At 37.5% G+C, this 13,108-nt stretch overlaps 1 protein-coding gene across 2 annotated transcripts in view; it reads right to left on the minus strand.

The window, feature by feature from the left end:
* Nucleotides 1-13,108, minus strand: part of ADAMTS3 (ADAM metallopeptidase with thrombospondin type 1 motif 3) — a 231,854-nt gene that overhangs the window by 118,332 nt on the left and 100,414 nt on the right. For both annotated transcript variants that reach the window (XM_004617908.2, XM_055138716.1), the window contains exon 4: nt 2,224-2,380. In XM_004617908.2, the coding sequence (XP_004617965.2) occupies nt 2,224-2,380 (157 nt within the window). The remainder of the gene's footprint in view (nt 1-2,223; nt 2,381-13,108) is intronic.

The raw sequence follows: 13,108 nt of genomic DNA on the forward strand, positions 1-13,108 counted from the left end.
TCAAATAGCCCTGCATATTTTTCTATATTTCATAAATCTACAACTTCCCTATTAGGTACCAAAAGAAAATCTGCGCAATATCTTTTGAGGGTTTTGTTGTCACTAAGTCCTATCATTCAACATATTATTTCAAAAGGTACAAAGCTATCATTTTCACTGGCAATTCAAATAAAATTAGAAGATAAGGGAACAAAATAGACATTTACATTCAGTGAAGGAGAATAGCTTGGGGCTCTAAAATATAATAATAAAAGCACAATTTTGTTTTGAAATTTGACTTTGCTGTATTTTTTTAAAACAGGACATAAAGTCATCCTCCTATTTCATGCGTTCCCAATTTTGTACCATATGCAAATTATAATTCTCATTGATGCAAAACTGTATGGGGGGGAAGAGGAAGGCAAGTGGAAACGTTCCAAATATGAAGCAATAACTGACATGTGAGGCCTAAGTTAATCTCTACCCATCTTTATCACAATGTACCTTGGAACATAATTATGAAAACACACAATGCATTTTTAAAATTCACCCATTGTTCCAACCTATTTTCTACTCCTATTAGCAAAATTATACCTACTTGTCATCTTCCACCAAGGGTAATGTATCTATTTTAAATACTAAGGTTTCAAAAAGATAATTTTCTAGTCTTCTGGATCTGAAGGGCTGGAGCAATAGCACAGCGGGTAGGGTGTTTTCCTTGCATGCAGCCAACCCGGGTTTGATTCCTCCATCTCTCTTGGAGAGCCCGGCAAAGCTACTGAGAGTATCCCACCCGCGTGGCAGAGCCTGGCAAGCTACCCGTGGCGTATTTGATATGTCAAAAACAGTAACAACAAGTCTCACAATGGAGATGTTACTGGTGCCCGCTCAAGCAAATCAATGAGCAATAGACTGACAGTGATACAGTGATACAGTGATACTAGATTTGAATTCTAACTTTATTTTCGATATCCACTCACTCTCCTGCTCTCAGGATCTGTCTATCCCAATACCTACTACATTAAGTAATTCAGTTTTACTTCAATCTCAATACTATTTGGTCTGTTACATCTCAGTACCACTCACCTAGTTCAAGTTATCATTGTTTCATATTGAACTGCTTAGGAGGTCTCCAGAAAAATATTTGGCAAAGTTTGGGGAAACACATGGTGCCTGGATCAAAGCTGAGTTGGCTACATGCAAGGCACATGACTGAAGGCTTATATTATCTCCCTGGCTCAAGCAACTGATGGTTAGGAGCAACAACTTTTTTTTTTTCCTGCCTTAATCCATTACCATTGAAAACCTCTTCATAATACATGTTACGTAATTTTTGCTACATGTACTATGATTTGATCTATCTATAATTGAAAAATTCCAAATAGTTTTGGGTGTCTGCATGTTTTAAAAAAAACAAATAAAAAATAACTGTGTTGATACTAATGCTGCTGGAATTGATCCTGTAAATAATTTCTTAAAATAATATCCTAAATAAACTTAAACCCATTAAAATCTTTTAAACTCTTAATTTTGAGCTATTAAATTATTTTATATAAAAATGCAATAAGTCTTAAACTAATATTTCTCAAATTTCCAAATTTCAAGAAAAAAATAATCTTGTGTTATTCCAAATATATAAATCATGCTTTTTGTAAAACATTAAATCATTACCTGGGAAGGCATATTAATTATTAGTAATGTACATAATAACCAAGCCTATCAAAAACATACAGCATCTTACTACCTTAATCAATGTTAGTCAGTGTTCTGATTAATAATGGCATTTTTAAAATACGAAAATATAAGTAAGAACTAGTAGTAATGTCTTCATAACATGAAAGCATTAAAGCTTAACTGTTGAACTTTAATAGAAGTCAAAACATATAAATTCTTTGCACACAATAACTAATATTAATAATTAAAAGCAACAGCAGAGACTGATTGAACACAAATGGTTTCAAGTTTTAACATCAGCTAGAGAAAAGACAATTTTAATGTAAAATTTAAAACTATAAATGCACATCAGGGAAGCAACTCACTAGAATAAATAAAATCTATAACATTTGCTCCTCTATGGTCTTGAAAAGGCAAATTAAATTTTCTAATTTATAAATGTAAACGTCTTTTGCCAGCCCTAGATTATACAAAACCACATGCCAACACATTCTTCCTACTGATGAGAGAACTGTGCTCATCATATCTTACAGGGAAGATGGGTTCTGCAGACAGCTGAAAGATGCCTACCTGCGTAGTGGAAGTCTTTGGACATGTCGATGGGGGCCCGTTCTACTGCTGATCTCTTGTAGACAACATGAACTCTTCCTTTTTCTTCCTCCATCTGTTTGCCTCTTTCCAAGGGTTCAATGAAATACTCATCATTATCACTTTTGATCATCCCAGCCTAGAGAAAGCATAAAATATATTATGCTTTATAAATATAACTTTTATAAATATATATAATTTATAAATATAACTATTAAGAAACATCTATAATTTTTAGTTTCCGAGCTTTTAAAATAGCAAAAACCTAATTTATAAAACAATATTTCTCTATTTAAGTCTAAACTTTGAATGCTTAACCTATTAACAAATATCAGTATACATACATAGTAGAAGTTCATGCATGATAAGAACAAATTCATATGAGGTTGAATATAGAACTTTACAAGGAATAAGAAAATGATATACTATATACATTTTAACACTGCAAGGGAATTTATTTTTTAATTTATTTGCTTTTTGGGTGATACCCAGCTATGCTCAGGGGTTACTCCTGGCTTTGCACTCAGAAATTACTCCTGGCGGTGCTCGGGGGACCATATGGGATGCTGAGAATCAAACCTGGGTTGGCCGCATGCAAGGCAAATGCCCTACCCGCTGTATTATTGCTCCAGCCCCACAAAGGAATATCTTTACACATTCTATTGGAATTTTATCTCTAAAAGAAATTGCATGGAAGCTCATAAAGCAAAATGACATTTCCAACTTCCCATAATTACCTACTGCTGGGCTGCTGTCCATGTATATTTCTATATTTTCCTTACAATACTAGAACAATGAGTTCCACAGTACATATGGTACACAAAAATTAAGTCTGTGTTTAAATATCTTTTTTTGGTGAAACCTAATACTTCATGATTCAAGATACTTTTTCCTCCTCAAACTTAATCTTTCCAGTTAAACTGTTACCTTTATATTCAATTCCAGTTTTACATATTATCTTTTTCTTATTATTTTTCATCTTTTATTTAAAAATCTCCAGGTCTATGACTTTTTAATAAATAATGAAGAAAAACAATGGTTTTGCCTGATTTCTTTTACTATCATGTGGATATCACAGAAAAATAATTACAGCTCCTATTTCTATTCTTAAGGTCTTATAGTAATATATAGTACTAATTTAAATATGCCTAGTTGAAAACAAAGTCGATGAAATAAGATATTGATGTGGACAATAGAAGAATTCAGAAAACATATATCAGATCTACAAGTAACTCATATTTGTATTGTGTTGACCTTAGTTTCATCTGAATTTTTCAAATATCAGGTTGTGTGGGATTATTGGCTTTCATTAAACAGAACAAGGGGATAAACAATATTGAATAACAACAAACTCTTAGTTTTGAATTTAAAAACGTATGAATGAACCAAAGGAGGAAAGTGGGGAAGCAGGATCACCCTAGAGTGACACAGGGATACTAGCGTGTCATAAGCACATTGATGATGGTGGGGCACAGTAATTTAGTACATAAACATTAACACTATTATAACAATCTAAAATATAATAAAATAAATAAACATCAGCAAAGGTGAGGGGATTCATCCAATCCCTCTGTCACTCCCGTCCTGTGGTCCAGCAAATGAGTCCATCTTACCACAGAGCAGACGTTTTCAGCAAATATGCCTCTGACTATGGTTTTCTGTTGTTCTGACATTTTGTCTCCCCTTTTCATTCTGATACTGCTACTAGGTACCTCTATTCTCTTCTTGCTCTGTGTGAGTTTCACAGGAAATCTTAGAATCGATGGTCTCTGCACATGTTTATCTATACAATCTGGGTGGTGTGCACATATAAACTGCTCTTGATTCAATGTATGAGAAAATACCCACCCCAGCCCTTTCACCATGCTTAGTCCTTACACTCTTGGACAAACTTCTAACCTTCACGTTGAAGAATAATAATTGAATCAGTGGGCATTTATCAGTAATCCTCCAATATTTGGAGTTCTTCTGGCCTATTATCTTTATGCTGTCACTGTACTTTGATATGCAATTGTTCATAGTGCCCTGATATTATCTGTACCCTTCAGAGTTGCTTTTGTTTCTAAAATTAATTCATCTTTTATATATATGTTTATATATATATGCAATTCCTGATGTTTCTCTCATGAATTTCAATGGTCGTCTTAATCTCCCTCACACACTGGTGTAAAATCTTACATCACTTATATTCTTACATTTCTTCTATCAGCAATTTCAGCATCACTGCTTTTATCAAATCAGGCATATGATCATAATGCATATCCAGAAAAATAAGCCCAAAACACAGAACATATTGTGAAAACATGTCAATATCTTATCAGGCTTTAACGTCCAGTTCTATCATCACCAGACAGTTGGTGGCAGGCAGCTAGCTGGCTTCCTCTTAGAAAGTACACACCACACACACACATATACACACACTCACACGTGTGCACACACATACACACACACTCACAAAGTGAACTGAAGTTCATCCATAAGGAGGCTTAGTTTTCATTTTTTATTACAGTGCCTTATTTTCCCCAAATTCTCTTGATTACTATATTCCATGAAGTTTCTTATATTTTTCTCTTTCAATTTTCACTTCTAATTCCTTTGTTACAAATCTTTTTTTCCCTTAGTTACAAATCTTATCACTGGTGCTTAAAGATATATAAACTGCCTCCTCTGTTGAATTTACCATAAATCACAATGTTTCTTACCATAAATCAAGCTAGTGTAGAATTCTGAATAAAACTGGCATCAGTACAGTAGTTTCAATGGACAGTTACTACTAGGGACACTTGAATGCGGTGGAAGAGGCCACTCAGGGATAGTCCACGTACTCTTCTAAAACAATTTGTTTTTTGTTTGTTTGTATTTTTCACTGTCGACTGAATCATTAAATCCCAGACCACATACTTGCCCACTATATCACAATTAAAACTAAATTTCATTAAATTAAACCTATCTCTTAGAAAGCAGTAAATATTTTAAGGCAGTGTGAAGCGATAGCAAATACAAGGCAAGGTATGGTTTCACACCTCTAAGTCTGTGAACAAAAAAATTCAGGAGCCTAACTTTAATTTCATTAATGTAAGCCAAGTTATTTTTTAAAGCGTGCCTGATATAGACATTGTACTAGATATTACAGTGTATAAAAATTCTCAAACAGATGATTCATTTTCCCTCTAATTGAGATCATTCTAGTCATATACCTAAAATATATCCTAACAATACTCAATGATGTTCATGTGGAAATTGCAAAAACATGATAGAGAAGTTCAGAATCAAATCAAGTGACATTTCACATACATGCTCAATCCCCTAGCACATAGCCTAACCTACTAAATCTATTGATCTCAGTAAAAGCCATTAATTTTATGTTAAAAATGATCTAAAGTCAATTTCACTAAAATCTCCTGAGTCCCCATCACAGTGGGACTTTGCTTTGGCCACTAATATTGTCCACAATAGCTTATATTCTCACACCACACAGGAGTCAAAATTGTTCTCTGAAACTATCACATTAATTTAGTGCAATCAGAATGTGGTAGAAATGGACTGAAAGTGTTGAGATCAACATGAAACATGCCTTTGTCTTGCTTTCCAAAATGCCTTGAGTAGTTCTAGATCAATGTTCTGAGTCACACATTCATACAAGTGCACCAGCTGAGGGTGATGACTCCACCTTTGTCTAGTCAGGATGAGAAGCCTACATGAAAGGTTTGAGTCAGCCCTAGTGAAGGTATTCATCATGACCATTTATTTCCTCCCCTGTGTAGGATACCATGGCATGGTTCCCAGGAGATTGTGTGCCTAGCAGACTGGAGTGAGAGCACAGCAGGTAGGGTGTTTGCCTTGCATGCGGCCAACCCGGGTTTGATTCTTCCATGCCTCTGGGAGAGCCCAGTAAGCTACTTAGAGTATCCTGCCCACATGGCAGAGCCTGGCTAGCTGCCCAGGGATTATTCGATATGCCAAAAACAGTAACAAGTCTTACAACGGAAACGTTACTAGTGCCCGCTCGAGCAAATTGATGAACAACGGGACAACAGTGCTACAGTGCTACAGTGTATGCCTAGGAAGATGGGACAAATGAATTTTGCTGCACTCTCAACCTCAAATTAAATATCAACCATTTGCATAAAGCATTTCAATTTGGCTCTCACTGTATGTAAAAGAAAGCTACAGTCCACGGACTTCCCTATCGACATCATTTGGCCCCATTTGTCAGTTGATATAATTGTCTGCTCCATCCATCCCTGGACCTATTGCTTCCAAATAAAGCAGATAAGCTGGCAATTGATCATGTTGACTATTCATTATCATTCGCCCACCATTAGCCTGTGTCTCAGCAATACCTCTAATTTGTTCTGTTCCATATGTATCCCAAGGGTATAAAACAATACCTGCTACAATGATTTTGTTTGATTAAAATAAAATTAGATGGCATGTAAAAATAGAGGGTGGGGTGGTACAACTCAAGGTCACTCCTAAGTTTGGAAGTTGCTGAGTAAGAAATTAAAACTTTCATTTACAGAAATAAAAAAGAGAAAGCTGGTTGAAAATGCAAGGAAATATTCCTTAAATTGAAGGCATGCTCACTGGAGATAGTTGTGAAAGCGGCTAACATGTAGAGGAGAACTGACAGTGGTTAATCGGAAAGATGTGCAGAAGCACAATTATACTAGAACTGGGATTCATCTTCTCAAAGGTGATAGCTACAGTGTTTGGATGGGAAACTCAGAGGAAAACTCATAAGCAGATTTGACATCAAGCCATTGGAAAACCTAGGGAAAATCTTCACAGAATATTCACTGTATCACTGCATCACTGTCATCCCATTGCTCATCAATTTGCTCGAGCGGGCACCAGTAATGTCTCCATCTTGAGACTTGTTACTGTTTTTGGCATATCGAATACACCACGGGGAGCTTGCCAGGCTCTGCCGTGTGGGCGGGATACTCTCGGTAGCTTTCTGGGCTCTCCGAGAGAGGGGCCGAGGAATGGAACCCCAGTCGGTCGAGTGCAAGGCAAATGCCCTACCTGCTGTGCTATCACTCCAGCCCTCACAGAATATTAGGATATTCTATATATAAAATTCCTCAAATCTAAACCCCAGACCACTCTGGGTACCACTTTGGTGTCTCCTAGGGGTTTATATCATGTTATTCTTGCTCTGGCGCAGGATGTTCACTCCAGCAGGCACTACTTCCACTCTACACAAATGTCTTTTTTAACTTTCCTTTCCAGTGGGTTTTCTTTCAAGGCATAACTTAGATGATATCTATCACTCTCTTATAATACAAACCTGCATGTAAACATGGGTTTTGTATCATGCCCTGTTATGTCCCAGAGTTGAAAACCGTACCTGGCTCAGAATATGCGCTTCAAAGGACAGGAGAAGAAACTAATGTAAGAAGTGGACAGGAAAGAAAAAACAAAGATCTTAAAAGAAAATGAAAACGGAAGAGTGAAAGAGATAGGAGGACATCTGAATAGAGCACCATGGTCACCTAAAGAGAGAGTTTGATTAAACTGTATGGAGAAGAAAAGAAAAAAATAAAGACCATGAGAAATGAAATAGGCAGGAAAAAGTAATTAGGATAACAAGGAGTTGAAAAGATATAATGAAGAGTTCTACAAAGAGGCAAGGGGAGGGTACAGGGGGCTGCCTGGCATGCCGGAGGCCTTGAGTTTGATTCCTGACACTCGGGTGGCCCCTGAGCCACACAGCGGTGGCTGCGGTGGTGCCACCATCATCATTGGCAGCACATACAAGGACATGCACTGAACCAGGGTGCCTCATACCAGACTCAATACCACCAAAAGTGGCTCCAAGGACCCTCAAGCACCTTTTGAGAGGCCCAAATAAAACAAAAAAATAAATTAAAAATGTATATGGAGGGGATGGGCTCCAGCTTCCCTCCCCACCCCGAGCAGAGCTCTCGGCGGCCGAAGACCACCGGAACCTAGCTACAGCCACGTTGGAAGCCCCTCTCCACACGTTTGGACAGGCCTCATGCATGAGGGTACTGGCAGAGGAACCCAGGTGTGTATAATACCATCAACGGCCAACATCCAGAGGGAGACTTAAAAGCAAGCTCTCAGAAGCATGTGGCCACTTTGCAGCTGCGTGATATCTTTAGCCTACTTCTCCCTCTGGGAGAAACTGGCAATCTTTTGGAGTTTCCTGCCCACACTGGACAGCCTTGCAAGCTTCCCATGGTGTATTCATATGCAAAATCCAGTAACAAGCTAGATCTCATTCCCCTGGCCCTGAAGAGCCCCCAATGCAACATCGTTTGGAGTGCCAAGTCGAGATAGACTTCCAAGATCCCAGGGAAAGGACAAAATGACATGTTACTGAGTCCGCCCAATAAATTGGTGACTAACGGGATTTTGTGATCATGATATGGAGGGCCATAGAGAGAGGGCAGTAGATTGGTCAACTGCCTTGCATTGGGCATACAAATCCCTGCCATCCCATATGGTCCCCTGAGCATGGCTGGGAGCAATTCGTGACCACAGTAACCCCTAAGCCTTGTTGGGTTTGGCCCCAAAACAAACAAGCAAGCAAATATGGCAAGAGTCTGCTGTAAAATCACATGCATTTTATATGTTAGATTATTTGTAGCTATTTGCAGACTGTAGCAACAGCACAGCAGGTAGGGCATTTGTCTTGCATGCTGCCAACCCAGGTTCGATTCCTGTGTCCCTCTTGGAGAGCCCGGTAAGCTACCGAGAGTATCCCGCCCCCACGGCAGAGCCTGGCAAGCTACCCGTGGCATATTCAATATGCCAAAAATAGTAACAATAAGTCTCACAATGGAGACATTACTGGTGCCTGCTCAAGCAAATCGATGAACAACGGGATGACAGTGCTACAGTGCATTTGCAGCTGTGGAGTTTCTTCCACCATATTATATTAATTTTTCTTCCTCAAGTAACTATCCAAATAGAAGTGACTATTTTCAAAGAACTTGAGTCTTTAAGTAAAAATTTTTGGTACTTCATGAGAGGACAGAGCAAATCATCAGAATTGATGACTGAATATGGAAGGGCTGGTACGATAGCACAGCGGGTAACGAGCTGGCCTTCCACGATGCTGACCAAGGTTCGATCCCTCACAACCCATATGGTCACCTGAGTCCACAAGCTTTGTCCCCTAAGCTCAGAGCCAAGAGTAAGCACAGAAGCATGGCCAGGTTTGCGCCCCCCCCAAAAAAAACCCAAAATTTAATAAATGGGTTCCCTTGGCTTGCTCTTCAGGCCCAGTTCTTCCTTAAACACACATCTAGCCTGTTTTTCCCTATTTCTTGGCTCGCCCATGCACTCTGGAGAAGTCTGTGTTCTCTCTTGAACATGTAACTGCTTGCTCACTCACCTCACAGCTTTCTAACTTGTTTTAATAAAAACTATCTTGTCTCACACACACACACACACACACACACACACACACACACACACACACACACACATGAAATAAATATTAAAGCCTCTTTTATCCAGGGCCAGAGCTATAGTACAATGGGTAGGGCATTTGCCTTGCATATGCCTGACCTGGGTTTGAGCCCTGTCGTCCCATATGGTTCCTGGAGCACCACAAAGAATAATTCCTGGGTGCAGAGACAGGAGTAACCCCAGAGCATCACCAGGTGAACCTAAAAAGCCAATAAATAAATAAATAAATAAATAAATAAATAAATAAATAAATAAATAATAAAGGTTCTTTTGCCCACTGTGATAGTCATTTTGGTAGGCATGGAGCCAATGAATATTTTTGGAGAGTCAAAGACCCTAAGTTGTCACAACATAATATTAAAGAAATCATACTACTGCTCTCAATCTCCAGTTACAGTTCTCAGGCTTATAACGGAGTAATTAAAGAAATAAAGTTTATGTGTACATAACTAAAAAGTCCCAGACCACCGCATTCTATGTACTAGCTCCATAGGCTGTGCTGCCAAAAACATTTCTACTTTATAAATTTTAATTTAGAAATAGTTAATCACTCTAAGATTACATATGGCCCTAAGGGAGTCTATTTAAATAAGTGCAATCAGTGCTATTTACAGTCGCCAAGATCTGGAGACGACTTAAGTGCCCAACAATTCTTGGAGCGTCAAATGAGCGGGTGAGTGGATAAGGCAGATGTATGTGATCTCTTCTTGGGATGTCACAACAGAATACTACTCAGCTGTCAGAAAAGATGGAATCTTGCCTAAAGGAGTCATACTAAGCAAAACAATTTAAAAGTAGTAAAACAACTACTAGATGAGCTCACATATATGTGGTGTAAAAAGAAAGACAAACTATACAATATCCAGTGAGGACAAATACTTACAGAGTTTGATGACTGGACTGAAGTACCAAATTATAAAAGAGGTGAGCTGGAGTGGACAGCAAAACTCCAGTGGACAGTGGAAGGGAGAAACTAATGGATCAGTGGTGACTCTGATGTGTAACATTGTACCCCTGAAATACACTATTGTAAACCGATGCTACTTTAATAAAAATTACATTCACTCATACATGCCAATTTAAAGATACATTAGTATCCCAATTTGAACATGCAAACATAGACATACATCAAAATTAAAATAAAAGTTATAATAAAGAGGTATAATAATTGTAATCAATATTTAATGCTACTTAATTGATGCATGATATTTTATGATTTTCACTTTATGATACAAAGATCCTTATACTTAACACTTAACAATTTCCAAAAATGATAATTTCTATTATTTATTGCTTTTGTAAAACTATTTTCCAAGAGTTAGCACAGATTGTTTTAACATATTTTATAAAGTATTAAGCACTTTACATTAAATATATTTAATTGTGCTTAAATTTAGGCTTTACATAGACCTTTAATAGCACTCTGAAGGGAATATTTCTAAAACGATGATCTATGCTAAAAATCCAGATGCGGAATTCCCCTCTCTCATCTGGTCAACTCTTCGAGCCGCATCATTCAACTCGAACACTGCCAAGAATTCAAAATTAAGCCAAATAGCATCTAGTATAAAAAAGAGCTATCATAACGGCCATATTCCTCACGAGGAGGGATCTTAACAGTCACATTTAATATTCAATTATAAAACACCGGGGTGGATGGTTTACTAATCCCAACAGAGTGCAAATGGTAATAATAATAAGGAGCATGGGATACAAAGTTTCATGAGATAATGTCTATGAAATGCCCAGTGTTAGTCATAAAGTTCAACACTAAATGTGAAACTAGCATTTATATGGCAATAATAATAAACATTAATCAATCACTAAGGAAAGACCAGATTGAATTTATCTAATTAAGATGGAAATAAGTACAAAGAAAATTAGTAGTTACTAAAGTTTGTTTAAAATTTTTATGACAGCTAGTCTTAAAAATATACACTAGATTGGCCAGAGAGACAGTGTGGGAGTTAAGGCACTTGCCTTGTCTGCAGAACACCCCAGTTCAATTCCCAGAAAAATATATTATTCCCAAGCACTGGAGTAATCTGTGAGTCAGGAGTAAGTTCTGAGTACTACAGGTTGGGGTGAAAACACTACACTCACACACAGGCACACACATACACACACACACGCACATGCACACATACAGGCACACACACAAGCACATGCACACGCAAGCATGCGCGCACAGAAATCTTTCACTTTTATTATGACAGCTAAATATTCTTTTACTGCAGCTACTCTAAGCTGTTAAAGAAGAGAAGAGACAGGTAACTTTGGATAGAGAATGTTTGAAAAGAGATGCCAAACATGCATTACTTGCAGCTAAAGCTGACATAGTAGAATTTATTTTTTTCTGAGTAAGTTAAAATTTAATATTAGATTATACCATAGTAAATCAGAAATAAAAGCATATTTTAAATATGAAATAAACTAACAATGTAATTAGAAAAGACAGAAGACTCATGTGTGTGTAGGAAGCTAATCTGTGTGTGAGAGAATGGGAGAAAGAGAAAATATAATATTCATTGTACCTTAGTGATATAAAAACTCCATCTTAGCTCACATGTTTTATCATCACCATTTCATCTTGCTGCTTCCTCCGATATTTATTTTATTTTTACCAAAGTCTAAGTATTAACTGGTCCCTATTTTATCATTAGTATATGTAATTATTATACTATGAATATGATTTCCTAGGTTAGCTAGATTTGGGGAGATTTCAGTGATATTCCTTTATTTATTTATCTTAGTTTAGGGGCCACATCTGTGATGCTCAAAAGACACTACTCTCAGTGTGGTACTCAGCAGCAGCTCCTTGGCTGTGCTTCAGTACCATGAGGAGGTGGGGATCAACCCTAGGCTCCCCACATGCGAAGCATATAGTCCAGCCCTTTCAGGGGGATACCTCTTCAGGTATATTCCCCAATTTCGTACAGAGAGGTGGTGGGGAAAGCAAAACAGCTGAGAACTACTAAAAGCAGTGAAAACTGATAAACGCATGACATACTTTATTTACTTGAATTTAATAAATGAATCATTTTGGATGCATTTAAAGTGTTTCTATGGAACATCTTTAAAAGAGCACCTCCCATAGAGGCAGACTGGTGGGTAGGAGGCAAATGGGGGGTTGGGGGGGTGATTGGTGGAGGGAAGTGGACACTGGTAAAGGGATTGGTATTGAAAACGCCTGGAATTCATCACGGATAACTTTGCAATGTCACAGTGACTAGATGAAAAAAAAAAAAAAACTAAAGTGTTTATAAGAAATAAAAAGTAGCAGAAATATCCTCCAAGACATGCCAATTACTCAAAAGCCTTCTCTAATCCAAAACCAGAAGCAATTTTTACCTTTCCTGGATTCACTGCAATTAATGTGTATTTTGAAGGTGCTTATCACTACATCACAATATTTTCCTGT

Source organism: Sorex araneus, chromosome 5 (assembly GCF_027595985.1).
Source record: "Sorex araneus isolate mSorAra2 chromosome 5, mSorAra2.pri, whole genome shotgun sequence".
Lineage (NCBI taxonomy): Eukaryota > Metazoa > Chordata > Mammalia > Eulipotyphla > Soricidae > Sorex > Sorex araneus.